Source organism: Rhineura floridana, chromosome 6, assembly GCF_030035675.1.
Source record: "Rhineura floridana isolate rRhiFlo1 chromosome 6, rRhiFlo1.hap2, whole genome shotgun sequence".
NCBI classification, from domain to species: Eukaryota; Metazoa; Chordata; class Lepidosauria; order Squamata; family Rhineuridae; genus Rhineura; species Rhineura floridana.
The window spans coordinates 116436404-116459670 of NC_084485.1; the positions used below are offsets into that span (position 1 = coordinate 116436404).

The following is a 23267-nucleotide window of genomic DNA, read 5'->3' on the forward strand; positions in this document are numbered from 1 at the left end:
AAAGTCTGCTTCTGTCACAAGTAGGAAATTAGTCCATGTGTATGTTGTACAAAAACAACACACCTGCTGAGCTTTTACAGATGTTTCTCCTGCAGTTTAAGCCCAAACAGTTGGTGATCATTATAAGCCCAAACAGTATTTCGTGGCTTCTACATGACTTGTTCTAATATTCCTGCTAACATTTTAAATGCTTTTTTCCACACAGGTGTTTAAACAAAAGTATCAAAGTACCGAAGGCTGTGAAATTGTGCTCTTGACAGATGGAGAAGACGCAGGCATTGGCTCTTGCTTTAAAGAAGTTGAAAGTAGTGGGTCTATCATTCACACTATTGCTTTGGGACCAAGTGCTGCAAAAGAACTAGAAGCGTTGGCTGACGTGACAGGTATGTGAGTAAGCAAAATGTCAAAATCTTTCAAGACTCTTTTTTGCTGCATAGTGGCAGCTGGTGTCTTCCAAAAAAAGTAAGTTTACTACAAGGCCCAGCTACCCTGCCAAGCTACTCTCATCTACAATATTCCTTTTGCCTACTCCACCAATGGAAACTCTTATTTCAGCCATGACAACTAAATGAGATCTTCCTATTCAGAAGCATTATATGCCTGAGTACTCAGGGAAAACCTTTCCACATCATGTTCTACTTGGAAGATTCCAAAAGGCATTTGGATGACCATTGCTGGAAACAGAATGTGGGCTTAGATGGAGGCAAGTGATTGCGCAAGGACGTAAACTGAGGGCCAAACTAGATGCTGTTACTGAGAAGCCTGCCCCTGGCCTCCATATAGAAAACTCTCTGCCTTCTGTCTCTCCTCCTTTGGCTGTGTCCACACAACAGCATTAATGCAGACACGGGTCACTATTGCTGTGTGCAAGTTTGCATGCATTCGCCCACACGAGCACTTGCAATCTTATGCCTCCAAAATCTATATCGATGTTTCCTGTCCACACTAGTGAATGGTGCTTGATGGGATGTATTTGCAGTGTGTTGTCGCCCCCTCCCCTCAATTAGTACTTGGAAACCTGAGGTCCATTGTGGGCATACATGCAGGTATTTACCTGTGCATGTACACCTTTTAACTTTTTTAAAAATACAAGTTTTAGATTTGCACAAAAGAACAGGAACTTTTTTTATATATATATAGAAAATAAGGGTTGCCGCTTCCATTTCTGAGAGAGAGACAGGAAGAGAAGGGGAGGCCCTGCTTTGACTTGGGATTTGTAGATTGAGTAATTGAAAACTGGTCACATCTATGTAAGCTGTATAACTGGGGAGGGGAACCTCTAATGTGTGGGCCACCCTTGGCCCACCAAGCCTCTCCATTTGCCCTGTGAGACCATATTCCTGAAACCATACACACCTGTCTACACCTGACATCACATCAGCCATGGAACAGGTAGAGATGTGGCAGCAGAAAGCAGGATTGAACTCCCCATACATCAGGTGAGTTCAATCCTGCTTGGGCAGCATCCCTTCCACCCACGTTGGTGTTGCCCAACTGTCAAAGTTGGCCTGCCAGGCTGGGGGAGAGAAAGATGTGGTCTGTTTGGCCAAAAATGTTCCCTACCTGTTGTATACTGCAGTCATTTCCAGGATGGCTTATTCCCCCTCCCCCTCTGCACTCCAAGCCTGTGCTAAGCAGGCATCTATAGTGCTCTTGCTTGCTCTGATGCACAAAGCTATGCAGGCTGCGTTGTTTGAACTGGTGAGGTTAAATCTAGCTAGAAAGAGAGGGGGCTTTTATTTTGTTTTTGAAACACGATATACCAGATTTACACATGAGAGCCGTCATAATTTTTTTAAAAAAATGGGTGTTGCTCCAAGTCAGGCATGGATTTGGAGTCGTTCCTACCTCCTGTACTTGCAAGGGCAAATTTTATTTTTAATACAGCTGTTATTTGCAAGAGCAGTTCGGCATAAAAGAGCTGATAGACTGTGAACCTGCCTTTAGCAACAAGGGGGAAAAAGGCAGGCTGCATCTTTTTCTTTGGGCTGATGGAAATGAAATGGAAGTAGGAGGTGTGGCGTTAGATGGTACCCAGCAAAACGTCACCACACATGTAAATAAACCTGCCCACACAATGTTTTTCAGTGCATCCACAGTAAGCTAATTTGTGATTTACACTGGATTTTCGTCCCTTACTGGATTATCTATGGATTCGGAAAATCCAAATTTGGCAGGGGAAAGTGTAATCTGCTACATAGATGAGGATGATGTTGTGTGAATACCACACACAACTTCAAATCCATATTAAACTCTAAAATGGATGACCCTCTATCTCTGCATTCGTAATTAAGCTGTTGGTTCCAGCAGCAAGGGTGTGGTGGCCTGTGTTTTGCCTATCTTTTAACTAACTGCTTTTACCATTTTGTAACCTTGCATACGGACAACCATTCAATTGAATATAGAATTGTGCGCTAAATAGTTTTCCCAGAGTGGCTTAGAATCAAAATAAAGATTCAACAAAACAATAGTAACACATTTAAATGTTATTTATTTCTGCATTATTACAATGAAAAACAGCAGCAAAAACTCAGTTCACTTTCTTTAACTCACACACAGCACATTTATTTAACCCATGGAGCCAAGTCATATACATGTTAGTTAAGGAGTGAATTTGAAGGACAATAAATTGGGGGAGTGATGTTAGTAAGGATATTAATTTGGGGAAATTAATTAATTTAAAATGCCTTTATATAGAGATTATTTGGTAATAAATAAGGAGAACTGAAGTGATTTGGATCAGGATCTATTTGGAAATTAACTGAGGGTGAATTAATTGAAGACGTGGGGTGATCTGGGGTAGGGTGCAAAGTAATTCAACAACCTATCTGGGATGACTTGGATGGGAAACTAGTTGGCTTGTCTTTTGGGACATTTAAAGTCTAAATTTACTTCTATGCATATGAATTAGCATTGGCAAATTTGTATCTAAGGGCCTGTCCCCCAAATCTGTTAAGTACCTAGCAGTACCCCTGACCTCTCTTTTAAATAATCCATACCTAAGATTTCAAATAAAAGTTTCTTCTAACCTTTGAATGTCTTGCCAGTTATAACAACTCATTTAGAGGAGCTGAGAAAGTGAGGTTTCTGATACCTTTTATTACATACTTCAGTAAAGGAAAATATAATTCTGTTCTCAAAAAAATCACAGCCCCTGATCCAACTATAGATATGTGCAGTAATAGGTTGCTAGATATTTACAGTCCCTAACATTAAAAACCTGCACATACCACTCAGAACTGTACTTGTGCAACCACACAATAGTGTACTATTACAAAATATAAAAATGTATCACATTTTATCCCACCTGACAGATTATTATAATTATTCTTTGAATCACATTTCAGGAGGTTTGAAATTTTCTGCCACTGACAAATTGGATTCCAACAGTCTCATAAATGCTTTCACTGGAATTGCTTCGGGAAGTGGAGATTTCAGTCAACAATCTATTCAGGTTTGCATTGTGAAGATTTGAGCACAATAATAATTGCTATAATTAGTCACTGTTGAAAATTAAAAACAGCACAGAGTGAAATCAGTTCTAAAGTCCATATTTTGCTGCTATTGTGCAGGGAGAGACCCAGTCTGAATTAGGGTTGCCAGGTCGGAGCCATCCAAAAACCTGAGAAAATGGGGGTGGGCCCTAGTGATGTCACGGGGCGGGCCCTAGTGATGTCACGGGGCGGGCCCTAGTGATATCATTAAGCATGATACATTGTATCAACCACAGTTGCTTGGAGCATGCCATTCAAAAAAAATTCTCTGGAGATTAAAATAGAAATCTTACCTAAAATAGGGTGTAAAATAAGGTCATTCTTTCTCACAAGCTTAGGGTGATGCAAAATGGAAATGGACTGCCTTCAAGTTGATCCCAGATAGGGTCTTCATGGTAAGCAGTATTCAGACAGAGATGGTTTACTATTGCCTTCCTCTGAGTCTGAGAGGCAGTGACTGGCCCAAGGTCACCCAGTGAGCTTCATGGCTGTGTGGGGATTTGAACCCTGGTCTCCCAAGTCACAGTTCAACACCTTTAGGGAACATTTAATCTAGCTTCCTTGCTTCTGGCAAGAAGGGTTTACGTGCCCTCAGGCCAGGCCATTATTGGAAGAAAGGAGCCTAGTGTTGCAGAGATGTTAGATGGGAGCACAGATGGATGCTCCTGAAGGCAGCAATTATAAATATGCTTATTAAGGAACTAAGCCCCATAGAACTCAACAGGACTTACTTCTGAGTAGATAGTTTGGATTGTGCTGTTAGTAATGCTTGACTAGGGATCCTCTGCAAAGACATCCATATCCAAGCAGGGTTGACAACCCCCTGCCTGGAATGCCCTGCCCTTATCTTTTAATGTGGCTGCTCCAAACTTCTTTACAGATTTGACCCTTCACTTCAGAAAGAGGTCTGAGAAATGTGTAAGAGAAAGAAGATTCTCTACCCTTTCTGTCTACTCTGTGGGATGCTATAAACTCACTTGGACAGCAATCCAATTCCAGTGAGTAATAATTGACAGAGAAAAAACACCCATGGTTTGGTCTACCTTCACAGGCAGCAGCTTGGGAACAACAACTGCAGCCACACTTTCAAATATGTGAATTCTCTTTTACCATTAGTGGGCAAAAAACAAACCATCATGCAACCAACAAGGCACATCATCAATGGGTTTTAGGGGTTTAGTTGACCACATGGAACCACTGTTGTTGCTTCTATGGATGTAAGGGAGGAGTGTCAAAGGTACATGAAATGCAAACAGAAAATGAAAAAAGACAGTGATGCTTCCCTAAATGCAATACCATACCAACCACAGCAACACATACCAAAGGGTCAGCGTAACCCTTCAACTTCTAGGTAGAACTCTTACTAGGACATTAGGGACATTTCTTGGGAGGTGCAGTTCTGATGCCTTCTAGTTTACTTGCTTCGGGCAAGAAGGGTTTACGTGCCCTCAGACTTGGCCATTATTGGAAGAAAGGAGTTTAGTGTTGCAGAGATGTTACATGGGAGCACAGATAGATGCCCCTGAAGGCAGCAACTGTAAACATGCTTATTAAGGAACTAAGCCCCATAGAACTCAATAGGCCTTACTTCTGAGTAGATAAGGTTGCAGCCATGTTAAGAACAAGGGAGGACATTCTAGGCAAAACAGACAAATAATTGGGTGTCCGAACAAATTAAACCAGAACTATCACTAGAAGCTAAAATGATGAAACTGAGGTTATCATACTTTGGACACATAATGAGAAGACACGATTCACTAGAAAAGACAATAATGCTGGGAAAAACAGAAGGGAGTACAAAAAGAGGAAGGCCAAACAAGAGATGGATTGATTCCATAAAGGAAGCCATAGACCTGAACTTACAAGATCTGAACTAAATAGGACTTACTTCTGAGTAGATAAGGTTGCAGCCATGTTAAGAACAAGGGAGGACATTCTAGGCAAAACAGACAAATAATTGGGTGTCCGAACAAATTAAACCAGAACTATCACTAGAAGCTAAAATGATGAAACTGAGGTTATCATACTTTGGACACATAATGAGAAGACACGATTCACTAGAAAAGACAATAATGCTGGGAAAAACAGAAGGGAGTACAAAAAGAGGAAGGCCAAACAAGAGATGGATTGATTCCATAAAGGAAGCCATAGACCTGAACTTACAAGATCTGAACTAAATAGGACTTACTTCTGAGTAGATACGGTTGCAGCCATGTTAAGGACAAGGGAGGGCATTCTAGGCAAGCAGTTGGCAATCACAATTATACAATTACTTCTAGTATTAAGGTAAAGGTAAAAATGTGACAGAAATAAAACCAATAGCACCAGGTTATAAACAATTTTTTTATTAACAAACACTATCTTTAAGAGAACAAAGGCAGGTTACATCACCAATCAATCTAGTCCCAACTAGAGTAGAGACCCACTGAAACAATGAAATTGCAGCTGGTTTTAGACATTTATCTCTCTTACAAAAGAGAAGTGGATGACATCCAAGGGATGTTTTCAACCATTATAAACATTATAAACAGTATTACTCTTTATAAAAGAAAAACAGAAAGAATGAACAAGGTGCTTTCACTGTAGGAACTGGTGTTAAATAACTAAACAGGCTGAGTTTAGAATTTGTACTTCTCATTTGAAACACAAGCTTTAAGCAACCTTTGTTCTTCCTTCACATATTTAAAAAACTCAGCACAGTTCACGCCGAAGTTTAATTTGACACAAAGCTCTGCTTTAACAAGGTAAGGTAACATACGGTTCCTGTTGTCAGTCCATACATTGCCCATTAGTGAAAACGCTCTCTCCACGAAAGCATTGCTTACTGGGATGGCAAACACTGCACTGACAACCTTCACCAGAATTCTTGATCTGATGCTCTTTAGCAACTGCACCCATTTCTCATCCAGAGGAAGATCAGATGTTCTGACCTCAGGCACAAACTTTTTAACCAGGCAAAGTTCATCAAAAAGTCCATCAACAGCCGAAGCTCTCTGGGAGGTTTACAGTAACTAAAAACATTAAAAACAAATATACAAATTTAAAACACATCTTTTAAAAACAATTTAAAACACAATTTAAAAAATTTAAAACAATTTATAAGCAAAAGTTATTATTAGACAAAAATTACTAAAGAAATTGAATATGGTTTATCAACAATGAGCATTTGACAGCTTTTATAGTAGTGTCAGTCTCACAATTAACCAGTATAGTTGTCTAAACAAGTCTACCTTCTGAGACTTTTGAAACTACATCATGCAAGAGACAAAAGTAGGGCACATACATTGACCATGGTGGGGGATGCTGAAGCTGAACTCAACATTACTCTTCATTTAACATGGATTCCACCTAGTTTGGAGTATGGTGAAACTCAGTGGGATCACATGGCAGGTAAGTAAACTGACTCCTTCCTTCCCTGGTCAATGAACAAATTGTTCAAGAAGCAGTGTATCATCATGTTTTGGGATGTTTTATTACAATGCCCAATACTAAGGTTGTAACCATATGTAACAACTACTTTTGAATAAAAGTGGAGAGGATTGAGGTGTATGTCATCCTATGTGCTAGCCTGCAGACTTAAAGATGTACTTTTAACTCGCCAACAATTAACTTTAGACCAGAAAAAGATCGTTCAATTTACTTTTTTATGGTTAAAGTATGTAGAAACCGCAATTAAAAAATAAGAAAAAAAGGGGTGGGGGAATGTTGCCAAAGCCATATTGCTCTAATAAAATTATGGCTCTATAAAAATGCAGCTTTCAAACAGGCCAGTTTCTTTCTGTTTTGATAATATTGAACATCTGACAGCTGGTAGTACACATGCTGTCATCATTCAGGGTTTGCAGACAGCAACAGATAACAGAAAGCTTTTTAAAAAAAAAGAAGGGGAGAAGAAAACACAGACTATAGACTGTCTTGCAAAGTTTAATACATGAATTCAGATATGAAGCTAAAGTGGGGAATTCTACAGCCAGATTTAAATCTAACCTGGCAAGAAATAATTAAGTCCCTGGAGGATGGAAGCACTTAAAAACACACAGTAACACAAAGAGGAGAGAAGAACACAGGAGTCCTGCAGAAACAAATCCTTTCTGCCCTTAACTCTACTCTTCTTATGGCCCATGTATTTGTATGGAGGCAGCCCCGAGCTAACAAATCCCCAATTTTAGTTTAAGGCAAGGGTCAAGCACAGTAATACCCCAAGAAACATGCTTTCACCACCACGGCTCAGCCCAGAAATGAAGAAGTAAAGACAGTATCGCCGAGCATGTGCAAAGTTATTTCAATAAACAGCGCTTCAAGCACCTGAGATTAAGTTAAAGAGTTGCAGGTGCGAGAGTGTGACATCCAAACAGGCCCTCAAAGCCTTTCAGCACGCTTCCTTAACAGACGTACCAGAAGTGGGCCGGTCAGCCTACCTCCGAACCGGCTGGACTAAGGAGGAGGAGCCGGCCCAGCCTGCCCTCCACGGCTCCTGCTGAGGCTGAGCCTGCAGGCCGCCGCGTCGGCCCTGTCTCGGCAGCGGTTGCTAGGAGACGGGCATCGCGGCTTGTCAGCCTCAGCAGGAGCCATGGAGGGCAGGCCGGGCCGGCTCCTTTTTAGCCCCGGAGCCGGTTCCTCTGCTCTGGAAAGGACAGCTGCCGGCTTCACCCCTCCTGCTGTGGGCACCCCTGGGCAGCAGCGGCCGCAATGGGCCCCCCCAGCGGCGCCAACAGCAGGAGGGATGAAGCAGCCGGCTGTCCTTTCTGGAGCAGGAGAACCGGCTGGACTAAGGAGGAGGAGCCGCCCCGGCCTGCCCTCCACGGCTCCTGCGCTGAGGCTGCCAGGCAGGCCGCAAGCCGCATGGGATGGGCCCCAGCCCCCGTCTTGGCCGGGGCTAAGAGGGAGCCGGCCCAGCCTGGGCTCCACTGCCACCCCACCACTCGCCTCAGTCCACCCACGGCAGCGGCTGCGGCTGCGGCCGCGATCACGATCCCCCCCACCAGAGACTTCAGCAGCCTGAGCCCCAGGGCGGGGAACTGGCTCCGGGCCGGCCGGGGCTAAGAAAGATGGAGCCAGGCCGGCCCAGCCTAGCCTCCGCTGCTGCCACCGCTCGCCTCCACCCACCCATGGGCCATCAGATCACCCTCACACGCCCGGGCCCCAGCCACCTGTATGTTCTCTCTGGGTGGTGGCGGGAGCGGGGAGGGGCTGCTGCTGGAGGAGTCCCTCCCTCACTGTGTCGGCTGCTCAAGTCCTGCCTGCGGCCTGCCTGCCTGAAATTGTAAAGAGCGGAAGTTGGCCTGCCGCAGCCCAACGTATGTGTGGTCAATCGCGCATGCGTGGCTGAGGGGGCCAATAAAAAGCCGGAGATCCACCTTTTAAATTGAAGTATAGCCGGAGGCCGGACACGGCCCCCTTTTGCCGGACTCTCCGGCAGATTGCCGGAGACCTGGCAAGCCTAGTCTGAATTCATAAAGAAGAACAAACTGCAGAGGCAGATTTTGGCAGAGTTGCAACAACATTTTAAAATTTACTGATCTCATTTCAATTGAATGTGTAACCGTACTTAATTTTTCTCTATTTTTCACTTTCCCCCCTCTATTTGAGCAAATACCAGATTGAGGAATGGATTTCATCAGGAAATCGCTTAAGAGGAAAGGTCTGAAAAACACACATCCCAGCACAATCTTCCCAGTCCAGATTGTATCTCACTGGCTACTCTGCTAAGTAAAGTGGCAGAGCAATCCAAACTATAGGAAGCTAATGTAATTTGTGCTGCCCTAAACTAAGCCAGAGTACATTGCTCCTATTCCAAACACCTTTCAGGAGCAGGCTATTGCCAGATTAGCCGGCCCCCGAGCTTTGCGGAGGGAAAATGAGTCTTTAAAATGGAATTTCACTTACACCACCTTTTTGCCAGTGTAACTTCCACTGGGTTTCTAGATGATCATGGGACTCAGTTGAAAGGGGTGTGCAATGGGGATAAGTCTATCCTGCCCCGCCTCTGTCACAACTCCAGAATCCCCCTTTTTCTGGAGTTACCCTGGCCTCAGCTGAGCCTTGGCTGAGGCCCAACTGAGCCAGGATGGAGGATTTACACTGGTGTATCTCCAGCTGAGCTGGGATGAGGGACTTTGCCAGCATAGCTAGAAATCTGCCAATTCCACACACACACACACCCCATCCTGGCGGATCTTGGGTTTGGATTGCTCTCCACATTAGGAGATCTTATCAGGGATCTAACTTGCCTTATCTAGTGTGGTCCTAAAAGTCTTACAGCATACTGAGTGCACATTTACTTCTGCTTGTGGAATTAGATTTGCGTCTTCCAGTTTCAACCTTTTGATTGCATTTGGTCAGAGTCTGTTCTAGTTTCTTATGTGCTACTGCTAATGAAAGTGCTTCATGTAGAATCCAAACATCGCATTGAACATGCTGCAAAACTGTACCTGTTTTTTACACAGGACTTTTGTATATTTGTTTTAAATATTTTTATCTGCCTTTCAGTGTAAAACCTCCGTTGTGGTATGGAGTGGGTAATGTTGTTGAGCTGGACTTGCAATTGCTCCCAGCTGTTTAGATGTAGCTGCTCCTCTACCTTCCTCTCTGCCTTTGTGAACAATGAGATTGTGTAGAAAACAGTTTTCTCATCGTTGCACAAATGAAGGTCTGTATGGGACAAGGCAAATCTCCTCCAGGCTATATTTGCATTCTTAGTCATGGCTGAGTACTATTTATTTATTTATTATTTGATTTATATCCCGCTCTTCCTCCCAGCAGGACCCCAGTATTATGCATTTTTTGCTCAGCAGAACTATCCACTGTGAATGCAGCTGATTGACACAGAATTCTTTACATTTTATGAAATGAAATAAGCCATTTGCTTTGAATTGATAAAACCTTTCTGATACATCAGAGTGCTTACTTTCTCCTTTTCCCCAACAGCTTGAAAGTCAAGGACAAAGCATTGGTTCCCTGATGGCGCTGAATGGTGTAGTATCTATTGATAAAACGGTGGGAAATGACACTTTCTTCGTAGTTTCATGGAGTGTGGCCATATATCCTCCAATGATTATTCTGACAGATCCCAAAGGAAAAAACTATGTTAATCAAGACTTTGTAATTGATAGCACCAACCGCGGAACAGCACGACTCAACATTGCTGGAACTGCAAAGGTAAAAACTGAGCTCTCTTTAAACTTCTCTAGGCATCTAACCCTACAGAAGGAACGTGGGAGAAATTTGATTCAGTTCTCATTTAAAGGTGAATTTACCTAATTCACACTTTCTGAAACAATATGTGAACCAAAACACAGCCATCCTTCAAAATGTGCACTTCTCATGAACTTTGCAATGCAGTTCTTCAGCCAAGTAAGGTGTCTGAAAATGTGTATATTAGGCAAAATTGCATACAAACATGTATATTAGGAGAAAGTCACACTAAGATACAGATGAATTTTCATGCAGACTTCTTGTAAAAAAAGATTTTTGTTATATTTATTTGTTGCTTACTACAAATGTTTTTGTCTCAAAGTGACTTACAATTTTAAAAATAATCCAATACAAAATTTAACATACATCAAAAAATAAAAGAATATTATTAACTAAAAGTGCGCATCTTACAATAACATAAAAAGGGACACATCCTACCCCACCCAACTAAAAGATAGACACCAATTAGGAGCAAAATGCCTGGGTGAATAAAAATGTCTTGATAGCAATGGTGCCAGGTACTCCTATCTGGGAAGAGCATTCCACAGTTGGGGAGTCACCACTGAAAAGACCCAATCTTCTGTTACCACCCTCCACACCTCCCTCGCAGGGGGCACACAAAGAACAGCTTCAGATGACAAACCCAGGGTCCAGGTAGGTTCATGTCAAGAGAGGTGATTCCTAAGGTATTGGGGTCCTGAGCCACATAAGGCTTTATAGAAAACCAGAACTTTGAATTGAACCTGGAAATTAACTGGCAGCCAAAGCAGTCAGGCCAGGATCAGTGTTAGAATCATAGAATAGTAGAGTTGGAAGAACATAAGAACATAAGAAGAGCCTGCTGGATCAGGCCAGTGGCCCATCTAGTCCAGCATCCTGTTCTCACAGTGGCCAACCACGTGCCTGGGGGAAGCCCACAAGTAGGACCCGAGTGCAAGAACACTCTCCCTCCTGAAGCTTCCGGCAACTGGTTTTCAGAAGCATGCTGCCTCTGACTAGGGTGGCAGAGCACAGCCATCATGGCTAGTAGCCATTGATAGCCCTGTCCTCCATGAATTTGTCTAATCTTCTTTTAAAGCCATCCAAGCTGGTGGCCATTACTGCATCTTGTGGGAGCAAATTCCATACTTTAACTATGCGCTGAGTAAAGAAGTACTTCCTTTTGTCTGTCCTGAATCTGCCAACATTCAGCTTCTTTGAATATCCAAGAGGAAACCCTGCCCTTCTTCCCTTTGACCTTGCCTTTTTGCAAAGCTGGGGATTTAAGATAATCGTATGCCCAGCATAGCACTGTTTCCAGTGCCCACTCTTTTTGGTATCTTAAAAAAACCCAAACTGTATCTTGATCAAAAGATAATCATAAATAAAAGCAATAAAACTGCATTTATAAAAATGACTTAAATATTGAATATTCTTCTCTATTTCAACACTTGATTTGCAGACAGGAGACTGGGTTTACACAATTAAGAATACCCATTCAGCAGCTCAAGTCCTATCCATAGTAGTCACCACTCGAGCAGCATCTGCATCTGTGCCTCCAGTGACTGTGAAGCCCTATATGAATAGGGATACCAATAACTATCCTAATCCAATGGTTATTTATGCAGAAGTCAGCCAAGGATTCTTGCCTGTTGTTGGTGTAAATGTCACAGCCACAGTTGAACCAGAGACTGGAACACCTGTAGAGCTAGAGCTTCATGACAATGGTTCAGGTAAGTTTATTTTGAAGCATTTATGGCAGAATGCATTTTAGAATTTTTTCAAAAGTCAGTTTAGCATATAAAATTGTCTTACACTGAATCAGAATATTGGTTCATGCAGCCCAATATTGTCTAATCTGACTGGTAGTGGCTCCACGAGATCTCTGATAACGATCTCTTCAAAAGAAGCTGCTTTTCTTTATTTATGCTCTTTATGAACCCACCCTATGCCAAAAAGAGACCCAGAGAAGGGTAAGCACAGAGCATAGATAAAATCCACGCAAACAACCAATATGAAATAATCAGCTTCTTAAATGAGTCTCTATGCTATATTTTTGTAAGATGTTATGCTGTGACGCTGTCATGAGATTATGCTGCTTGACATGCGGGCATGATGGCAAAGCATCTTACCCCCAAAAAAGAGATGGTGATGTAAATGGCAGCAGTGACAGGAGGAGTGGCAATGGGGCAGGAGCGGCGGTGGGGGGCGAGCAAGCAGCAGCAGGAGCGGCAAGGGAAGCAGTGGATACGGGGCTGCGGTGAATGTCTGGGAGGGCAGTTGGGAGAACTGCCAGTGGGTGGGGGGAGCTTTGGTGACCCATGGGGGAGAGAAGGGGGGAGCGCTTTGGCAACCTGTGGGGGGAGAGAAGGGGAACACTTTGAAGTGCTATTGTCTCCTCCATTACCTTTTATCGTGTGCCATTCCGTCCTTGAGAGAAAACAAAAAGATGTAATTCCTCCCAGGCCTGCTTCCTGAAGTACAAGCAGCGAATAGCCCCATTTGTATGTTCTAATTTTCCACGCACAATTAGAACTGCATGAAGAACTGAGGAAACAAGTGCGCTAGCACTGCCCCATGGTCATCCTCTCCATCAGCCATGAGTTGGTGGCACACATCTGCGGCAGGGCTCTTCTTCTGCTTGTGTAGGCTCCTCGCACATTTTAAAACCCTGGAAGATCAGAGTTCTAAATTGTGCAGGAAGCCTGCACTAGGAGAAAAGGCTCCCCACTTATTTATTTATTATTTGATTTGTATCCCGCCCTTCCTGGTAGGAGACCAGGGCAGCAAACAAAAGCACTAAAACACTTTAAAATATCTTTAAAACATCTTTAAAAACTTCTAAAAAGCTTTAAAACATCTTTTTTTAAAAAAAAATCCTTTTTAAAAAAGAAAAGAAATAACTTCAGAAGTTATTGCCCTAACAGAGGGCAACTGAAGGGTGGAGCTAGCACACTTGCCCCTGCTCTACTTTACCACATGAATAGACCTAATCCTGGAGACAAATGGGGCATCTAGACCATTGGTATGGTACTACTTTATGACTTGCTTCTTTCTACAGTTATTGTGTGCACATTAATCTGCTTTAACCTCTTTAATTACCTATAAACAAAGTGGTTTAGACAGACCAAGGGTCATGAATGCTAGCATTCATGGCATTCAAAGAGGTTTAGGCATAAGAACATAAGAAGAGCCTGCTGGATCAGGCCAGTGGTCCATCTAGTCCAGCATCCTGTTCTCACAGTGGCCAACTAGGTGCCTGGGGGAAGCCCGCAAGCAGGACCCGAGTGCAAGAACACTCTCCCCTCCTGAGGCTTCCGGCAACTGGTTTTCAGAAGCATGCTGCCTCCGACTAGGGTGGCAGAGCACAGCCATCACGGCTAGTAGCCATTGATAGCCCTGTCCTCCATGAATTTGTCTAATCTTCTTTTAAAGCCATCCAAGGTGGTGGCCATTACTGCATCTTGTGGGAGCAAATTCCATACTTTAACTATGCGCTGAGTAAAGAAGTACTTCCTTTTCTCTGTCCTGAATCTGCCAACATTCAGCTTCTTTGAATGTCCACGAGTTCTAGTATTATGAGAGAGGGAGAAGAACTTTTCTCTATCCACTTTCTCAATGCCATGCATAATTTTATACACTTCTATCATGTCTCCTATGACCCGTCTTTTCTCTAAACTAAAAAGCCCCAAATGCTGCAACCTTTCCTCGTAAGGGAGTCGCTCCATCCCCTTGATCATTCTGGTTGCCCTCTTCTGAACCTTTTCCAACTCTATAATATCCTTTTTGAGATGAGGCGACCAGAACTGTACACAGTATTCCAAATGCGGCCGCACCATAGATTTATACAACGGCATTATGATATTGGCTGTTTTATTTTCAATACCTTTCCTAATTATCCCAAGCATGGAATTTGCCTTTTTCACAGCTGCCGCACACTGGGTCGACATTTTCATCGTGCTGTCCACTACAACCCCGAGGTCTCTCTCCTGGTCGGTCACCGCCAGTTCAGACCCCATGAGCGTATATGTGAAATTCAGATTTTTTGCTCCAATATGCATAATTTTACACTTGTTTATATTGAATTGCATTTGCCATTTTTCCGCCCATTCACTCAGTTTGGAGAGGTCTTTTTGGAGCTCTTCGCAATCCCTTTTTGTTTTAACAACCCTGAACAATTTAGTATCGTCAGCAAACTTGGCCACTTCACTGCTCACTCCTAATTCTAGGTCATTAATGAACAAGTTGAAAAGTACAGGTCCCAATACCGATCCTTGAGGGACTCCACTTTCTACAGCCCTCCATTGGGAGAACTGTCAGTTTATTCCTACTCTCTGCTTTCTGCTTCTTAACCAATTCCTTATCCACAAGAGGACCTCTCCTCTTATTCCATGACTGCTAAGCTTCCTCAGAAGCCTTTGGTGAGGTACGTTGTCAAACGCTTTTTGAAAGTCTAAGTACACTATGTCCACTGGATCACATCTATCTATATGCTTGTTGACACTCTCAAAGAATTCTAATAGGTTACTGAGACAGGACTTTCCCTTGCAGAAGCCATGCTGGCTCTGCTTCAGCAAGGCTTGTTCTTCTATGTGCTTAGTTAATCTAGCTTTAATCATACTTTCTACCAGTTTTCCAGGGACAGAAGTTAAGCTAACTGGCCTGTAATTTCCGGGATCCCCTCTGGATCCCTTTTTGAAGATTGGTGTTACATTTGCCACTTTCCAGTCCTCAGGCACGGAGGAGGACCCGAGGGACAAGTTACATATTTTAGTTAGCAGATCAGCAATTTCACATTTGAGTTCTTTGAGAACTCTCGGGTGGATGCCATCCGGGCCCGGTGATTTGTCAGTTTTTATATTGTCCATTAAGCTTAGAACTTCCTCTCTCGTTACCACTATTTGTCTTAGTTCCTCAGAATCCCTTCCTGCAAATGTTAGTTCAGGTTCAGGGATCTGCCCTATATCTTCCACTGTGAAGACAGATGCAAAGAATTCATTTAGCTTCTCTGCAATCTCCTTATCGTTCTTTAGTACACCTTTGACTCCCTTATCATCCAAGGGTCCAATTGTCTCCCTAGATGGTCTCCTGCTTTGAATGTATTTATAGAATTTTTTGTTGTTGGTTTTTATGTTCTTAGCAATGTGCTCCTCAAATTCTTTTTTAGCATCCCTTATTGTCTTCTTGCATTTCTTTTGCCAGAGTTTGTGTTCTTTTTTATTTTCTTCATTCGGACAAGACTTCCATTTTCTGAAGGAAGACTTTTTGCCTCTAAGAGCTTCCTTGACTTTGCTTGTTAACCATGGTGGCATCTTCTTGGCCCTGGCGGTACCTTTTCTGATCTGTGGTATGCACTCCAGTTGAGCTTCTAATAGAGTGTTTTTAAACAACTTCCAAGCATTTTTGAGTGATGTGACCCTCTGGACTTTGTTTTTCAGCTTTCTTTTTACCTATCCCCTCATTTTTGTGAAGTTTCCTCTTTTGAAGTCAAATGTGACCGTGTTGGATTTTCTTGGCAATTGGCCATTTACATGTATGTTTAATTTAATAGCACTGTGGTCACTGCTCCCAATCGGTTCAACAACACTTACATCTCGCACCAGGTCCCGGTCCCCACTGAGGATTAAGTCCAGGGTTGCCGTCCCTCTGGTTAGTTCCATGACCAACTGGTCTAGGGCATAGTCATGAAGAATATCTAGAAATTTTGCTTCTTTGTCGTGACTGGAACACATATGCAGCCAGTCTATGTCTGGGTGGTTGAAGTCACCCATTACTACCATATTTCCTAGTTTGAATGCTTCCTCAATTTCATATCTCATCCCCAGGTCTCCCTGAGCATTTTGATCAGGGGGACGATAGATTGTTCCCAGTATTAAATCACTCCTGGGGCATGGTATCACCACCCACAACGATTCTGTGGAGGAGTTCGCCTCTTTTGGGGTTTCGAGCTTGCTGGATTCAATGCCTTCTTTCACGTATAGAGCGACTCCGCCACCAATACGTCCTTCCCTGTCCTTCCGATATAGTTTATATCCAGGGATAACCGTATCCCACTGGTTTTCTCCATTCCACCAGGTCTCTGTTATGCTCACTATATCAATGCTCTTCTCTAAGACCAAGCACTCCAGTTCTCCCATCTTGGTTCGCAGGCTCCTAGCATTAGCATACAGGCACTTGTAAGCAGTGTCTCTCTTCAAGTGTCTTTGGCACTTGTGGTTAGGCCTGTGGTAATTTTGCTCTTCTGAATTTATATCCTGTGCCCCTGCTCTCACAATGCCTACTTCTAGGCCTACCCCTTTTAAAATTTCATCATTTCTTTGGTTTTTATCCCAGGGGGAGGTTTATTCCGAACCGGACCTTTCTCAGCTCCTGTCGGGTTTCCCCCCTCAGTCAGTTTAAAAGCTGCTCTGCTACCTTTTTAATTTTAAGTGCCAGCAGTCTGGTTCCATTCTGGTTCAAGTGGAGCCCGTCCCTTTTGTACAGGCCCGGCTTGTCCCAAAATGTTCCCCAGTGCCTAACAAATCCGAACCCTTCCACCCGACACCATCATCTCATCCACGCATTGAGACTGCGAAGCTGGGCCTGTCTGGCTGGTCCTATACGTGGAACCGGTAGCATTTCAGAGAAAGCCACCTTGGAGGTCCTGGCTTTCAGCATCCTACCTAGCAACCTAAATTTTGCTTCCAGGACCTCACGGCTGCATTTCCCCATGTCGTTGGTGCCAACGTGCACCACGACCACTGACTCCTTCCCAGCACTGTCTACCAAACTATCTAAACGACGGGCGATATCCGCAACCTTCGCACCAGGCAGGCAAAACACCTTGCGGTCTACACGCCCATCACACACCCCACTGTCTATGTTCCTAATGATCGAATCACCCACTACAAGGATCCCTCCACCCCCTGGAGATATATCCTCGGCACGAGAGGATAGCTGCTCATCCCCCAAGGAATGGGTCCCTTCTAAGGGATCGTTTCCCTCTTCCTCAACTGGATGCTCTCCTTCCCCGAGACCATCGTTCTCCATGATAGCAGGAGAGCTATCGTCGTTGGAGTGGGACACAGCTATAATGTCCCTGAAGGCCTCCTCCACACACCTCTCTGCCTCTCTCAGTTTTTCCAGGTCCGCCACCTTGGCCTCAAGGAAATGAAGTCGTTCCCGGAGAGCCAGGAGCTCATTGCACCGAGAGCACACCCACGACTTCTGTCCAACAGGCAGATAGTCGTACATGCTGCAGGCAGTGCAAAACACTGGAAAGCCCCCACACCCCTGCTGGCTTCTTACCTGCATAGTTTTGTTTAAGGTTTATTACGTCAATGGGTTGGAGACTGCGGTTTAGTTGAGGTCAGGGAACAGACGGGCAGAGTGGGAGGCCCTGGCCTCCTCGCCCTGCTGCCGAACTCGCTCTGCTGCTTAACTCGCCTTGACGCTTTGTCAGCTGGGGCCTTGACGCTTTGTCAGCTGGGGCTGACCATCATGAATGCTAATTCAAACCTTAACAATATTACCTGGCTTACCTTGCAGCTGTCCCTATTAGCTGAGATTAAATCTTCTCCTTGGTATACCTTTCCTCTCCAACAATCTTGTTTTTAAAGCAGCAACCGGACATTTTTTGTTTTGCACTACTCTGCTATCTCTGCTATGGATTCACCAACTGAATTAGGATAATCACTTTTTGCAGTGGCTCAGTGTTCCTCAGGTGTAAAAGGATCTCTACATGATATAAATTCATTCTCTATGTGGCATAAATTCATAATTCCTTAAATATACAGTGCATATGTTTATGTATTATATGTATTTGACTTACCTTGTAGCATGCCGTTTGCCTGGAGCCATTGTATATCAGGCTACATACTAATTCCATGCATAGAATGTCTGTGAAATGTTGGACAGTATGGTGCCTACCAATCTCAACAGAGGGTTAGTTATAGGCTTATTAAATGTATACATTAGGACTTTTTTAGTGGGAAGCAAAATGATTTACATCCAAAGTAAAACATGTACTTATAAAACTACATAAACATTAAAAACAGATTTAACAGTACAACAGCATATCATTGTGCTGCACCAATGTCAGGGAAAACAAAAACTTCTTTGCCTCAAACTGAAATAATGACAAGGTTGGTGCCAGGTAGGCCTCCCTGGGAAGAGCATTTCATAAATGAAAGCAGCTACAGAGAAGGCCCATTCCTCTTGTTGCCAGCCTCTGGACCTCTCTCAGGTATGCCACAAAGAGAAAGACCTCAGGAGATGATCTCAGGATATGGGCACATACATATGGGAAAGGCATTTTCTAAAATATATTTATCAATGGCACCCACCAAGAGTGGTTGATAAATCTCCTGATTTTGCTAACTACCTGTGACTGCACAAAATACAGCTTGTCAAGCATGTGGCAGGCCACAATACATGTTAATATGTGATGTTTGTTTTGGTGGATCATAAGTTGAGTTGGTCTGTGCTGTACAGATACACACTGGTCCCGGATGACTATATTACCACATTCAGAATCAGATATTCATTTATTTCCATAAAAACAGGAGCAAATACTCTGATACAAACACCTCCTACATAGGTTATGTAGTGGTTTTTAATGACCAGCAGTGAGATGTTTGCTTTGGATGTTAAGTTTTAATATTTATGTACTCAGGTGCTGATATTATCAAGAATGACGGAATCTACTCCAGGTATTTCACATCATTCAAAGTAAGTGGCAGATACAACATCAAAGTGCAGGTCCAAGGGAAAGACAAGACTGTCCGACGGGGCCGTAGGCAGAATCAAGCTCTCTACGTACCAGGTTATGTAGAAAATGGTAAGGATTCATTATGACATAGCATTATGGTGATATGTTAGCTCCAGATATTTTAGAGCATGACACGTACATCTTAAGAGGAACACAGCCCTGTTTCTGCCATCCTCCTCCCCATCATTGTCTTTATGTAGATCTCGATTTAATATGGACACCTCTCTGTCACACTCACACACATGTATGTCCACATCCTTGTCTCCAACAATATTCTAATTATCTGTGTGATTCCTACCTTGCTGGGTTTATGAATGTGTTATTGGATTAATGAAACAACTCCCCAAATTCTTGAAAGTCTTTAAAATATTACTATGGCCTCCCTCTTTTGTCTAACTTACACTTCTGGTGTTTTACATTCCCTTCTGTTTCCATTATTTGCCAGCTCAAAATCTAGATAAAGTTGCCTTTGTTCTGCCATAGGAACTCTAGGCAATCATATGTAGCACAGCCTAGTGATATGCTATGTGTAGTGGTGGTTGGGCAGGAAACAGTCATATGATTGGTTGGCCCACACAGTTGTGGTATTTATATCCAAACAGTAGCTGCAGGGGGATAACAGAATGCGGAAATGGCTCAGTGTATGAACTGGTCCATGCTGAGAAGGTAAGCATAAAATGGTGATTTTAATGCATTTTCGTGATCTTGGGGTTGGATGGAGAACCAAGAAGTATCTGTCCATTGTTATTGTTGGTTGTTTATTCTGAACCTATTACTAGGCAACACACAAAAATCTAAGACATGGCCTTTGATGACTATAGGCTTAAAATCTAATGAGGCAAACCTGCAAGAAAAGGGAATTTTAAGGGAAGAGCTGTAATACACCAAATGCTGATCAGGAAGAACAAAAAAGGCACCATTACAAAGGAAGAGAAAAAGGCTATGTTAATTTCTGGAACATAGATTCAAAAGGCGCCAAACATATTAAAGTAGTGCCTTCCATGCATATTGTAATAGGAAGATCCAGATAATGGCTTAAAATATGCATACAATGTGCAAAAACCATTTACATATGTTTAAATGTGCTTAGAAGATGCTTAAAAATTAATGACATGGTCTATAAGTCTGCTGTATGCATAAGAGCCAAACAGTAAAACAGGAGTAGTTTGAAACTGCCCCCCCTTCCCCCCCTCTTCTCCTGACTAAAGCTGTAATTTTCCTGAGAAACAACTGGAATAGACAAAGCATTACTTTCTCATGAAATTGAGTACAGTACAAGACAACAGGTCTGGGCAGATAATTAGTATGTCAGATAAATAGTCGAAGTGAAGGAAGAGGAAATCTTTATATGGTGAAGTTCAGCTGACTAGTTGAGAAGGAAACACTCTTTTGGAACTTCTGATGAGAGCCGGATTAGAAGTAGCAAAAAGCAGATAGACCATGGGAACATGCCTTCCTATAGAAAAGAAAGTGTATAAAAAGTCAGGTTTCATAGCACTCAGGGCCCCTCAGCTCGCTAGAGTGGGGGGTCAAAGAAAGCAGGGGAACCATCCATCTGTGCCATCCATAACATCTGATGGGTAATGTATCATGACATTCCTATGTCCTTTGTACTTTGGCTCTGTTTAACTCAGTCCTTCAACAATTGCAACTTGTTTTAATTAAGATGTGCCTTTAGCGTCTTATACTTTGATGTTCAATGGATATCCAGCAATTTGTTTTATGCTAATATATATATTTCTATTTTTCTGTTTCTGCAATGATGGCTGCAGCCACCTAGAATGCATTTTATTAGTTGCAGTGTGCAAGATATGAATAAATAGCATCTATTATAAACACCATTCTGCTGTCTGAAGTCTGACTCGCAAATAGAAAATTTCTGGTACCTCCCAAGACTCAAAAATTCTTGAGTGAGGTCTCCTCTTTTCTTTTCTCCGCCTACACTAAACTACTGCTGTTGATAATCTGTGATCTTAGGCAGAGCTTGGAAAAGTTACTTTTTTGAACTACAACTCCCATCAGCCCCAGCCAGCGTGGCTACTGGATTGGGCTGATGGGTGTTGTAGTTCAAAAAAGTAACTTTTCCTAGGTGACCTAACGTTCGACATACAAGGACTCTGTGTAGATACGGGGGTAGGGAGAAAGCAAGAACCCTCGACCCTGTGCATTCACTGACAAGGGTGTAGCCTTACCGGTAACAATATGGAGCAGCAAAGTAAAAATTCAGTGAGTTATATTCAGTTGGTGTTCCAACGCTGGAAAAAGGCACAAAAATGTAGCTTTTCCCAATATGGAATCATTGATGTTTTACATCATAGTAATAATTTGACACGAATGCTGATGAAAGTAAAAGAGGAAAGCACAAAAGCAGGACTACAGCTGAACGTCAAAAAGAGTAAAGTAATGACAACATAATATTTATGTAACTTTAAAGTTGACAATGAGGACATTGAACTTGTCAAGGATTAACAATACCTTGGCACAGTCATTAACCACAATGGAGACAACAGTCAAGAAATCAGAAGAAGGCTAGGACTGGGGAGGGCAGCTATGAGAGAACTAGAAAATGTCCTCAAATGCAAAGATGTATCACTGAACACTAAAGTCAGGATCATTCAGACATGGTATTCCCAATGTCTATGTATGAATGTGAAAGTTGGACAGTGAAAAAAGCAGATAAGAAAAAAATCAGCTGATTTGAAATGTGGTGTTGGAGGAGATACCATGGACTACGAAAAAGACAAATAATTGGGTGTTAGAACAGATCAAACCAGAACTATCACTAGAAGCTAAAATGATGAAACTGAGGTTATACTTTGGACACATAATGAGAAGACATGGTTCACTAGAAGAGACAATAATGCTAGGAAAAACAGAAGGGGGTAGAAAAATAGGAAGGCCAAACAAGAGATGGATTGTTTTGTGTTTGCACAGAAGGAAATAAATCAAACAGACTTTCAGAATAATGAGAAAGTTGGAGGACTATATAGTCACATTATATGACACAGCTTTTTTCCCTTTTCATATTTTTTGTAGGCGTAATAAAAATGAACCCCCCAAGACCTGAAGTCAGTGAGGATGAAATCCAAGCAAACCTAGGGAATTTCAGCAGAGTAGCATCAGGTGGTTCTTTTGTAGTAGCAGGCGTTCCTCCTGCAGGTAGTCCCTCAGATGTCTTTCCACCTTGTAGAATCACTGACCTTGAGGTAGAGCTAGCGGATGATGATGATGAATTCCTTTTGTCATGGACAGCTCCTGGAAATGACTATGATACAGGAAAAGGTAAGTGTGAAATTCTGCTTTAATCAACCAATACGAATCCTTTGCTTAGAGAAATATGTATTTTTGGAATAATAAGGTGGAGAAGCCAACCACCAGTTTTATTTACACTAATATTATCTCCCTGCTAATGAAAATGGCTTTCATCCCAGAGGAAAATTGGGTTATTTTTGTTTGTCTGTGAAGTTTTGGTTTGTGCTGTACTCTGTTTATGTTTCTTAGTAAGTTTAAACAATATCAGCCTAGCATTAGAAGGCATCATCTCAAAGCCAAACTAGATGTGATATTTGTCACATAGTTTACCCTAGTTATTATTTCACAAATAGCTGGAGTTTGAGAGAGGGAAGTTGAATTGGAACCATAGTGTGTACATGTGGATGTGTGTGGAAGTATTTTCTTTAACCCTTTGCAGTCCATATCAGTATCAGCACCCCCCCCCATCCTGTACCTATTATCCACAATGGAAAGAAAGCTCCCATTGGTTTCAGATTAGAATTAAATTAGCAGAAATCTCAAGGGTACACCAGGATCAAGAGAAATATATCTTCATGGTCTCCCAGTGGAAGGATAGG

General features: G+C 42.6%; 1 protein-coding gene across 1 annotated transcript in view; it reads left to right on the forward strand.

Moving 5' to 3' along the window:
- LOC133387858 (calcium-activated chloride channel regulator 1-like) overlaps nt 1–23267 on the forward strand; it is a 62267-nt gene that overhangs the window by 33257 nt on the left and 5743 nt on the right. The window contains exons 8-13 of the mRNA XM_061633560.1: nt 206–383; nt 3348–3454; nt 10422–10652; nt 12130–12400; nt 19321–19485; nt 22453–22698. Of these exons, the coding sequence (XP_061489544.1) occupies nt 206–383; nt 3348–3454; nt 10422–10652; nt 12130–12400; nt 19321–19485; nt 22453–22698 (1198 nt within the window). The remainder of the gene's footprint in view (nt 1–205; nt 384–3347; nt 3455–10421; nt 10653–12129; nt 12401–19320; nt 19486–22452; nt 22699–23267) is intronic.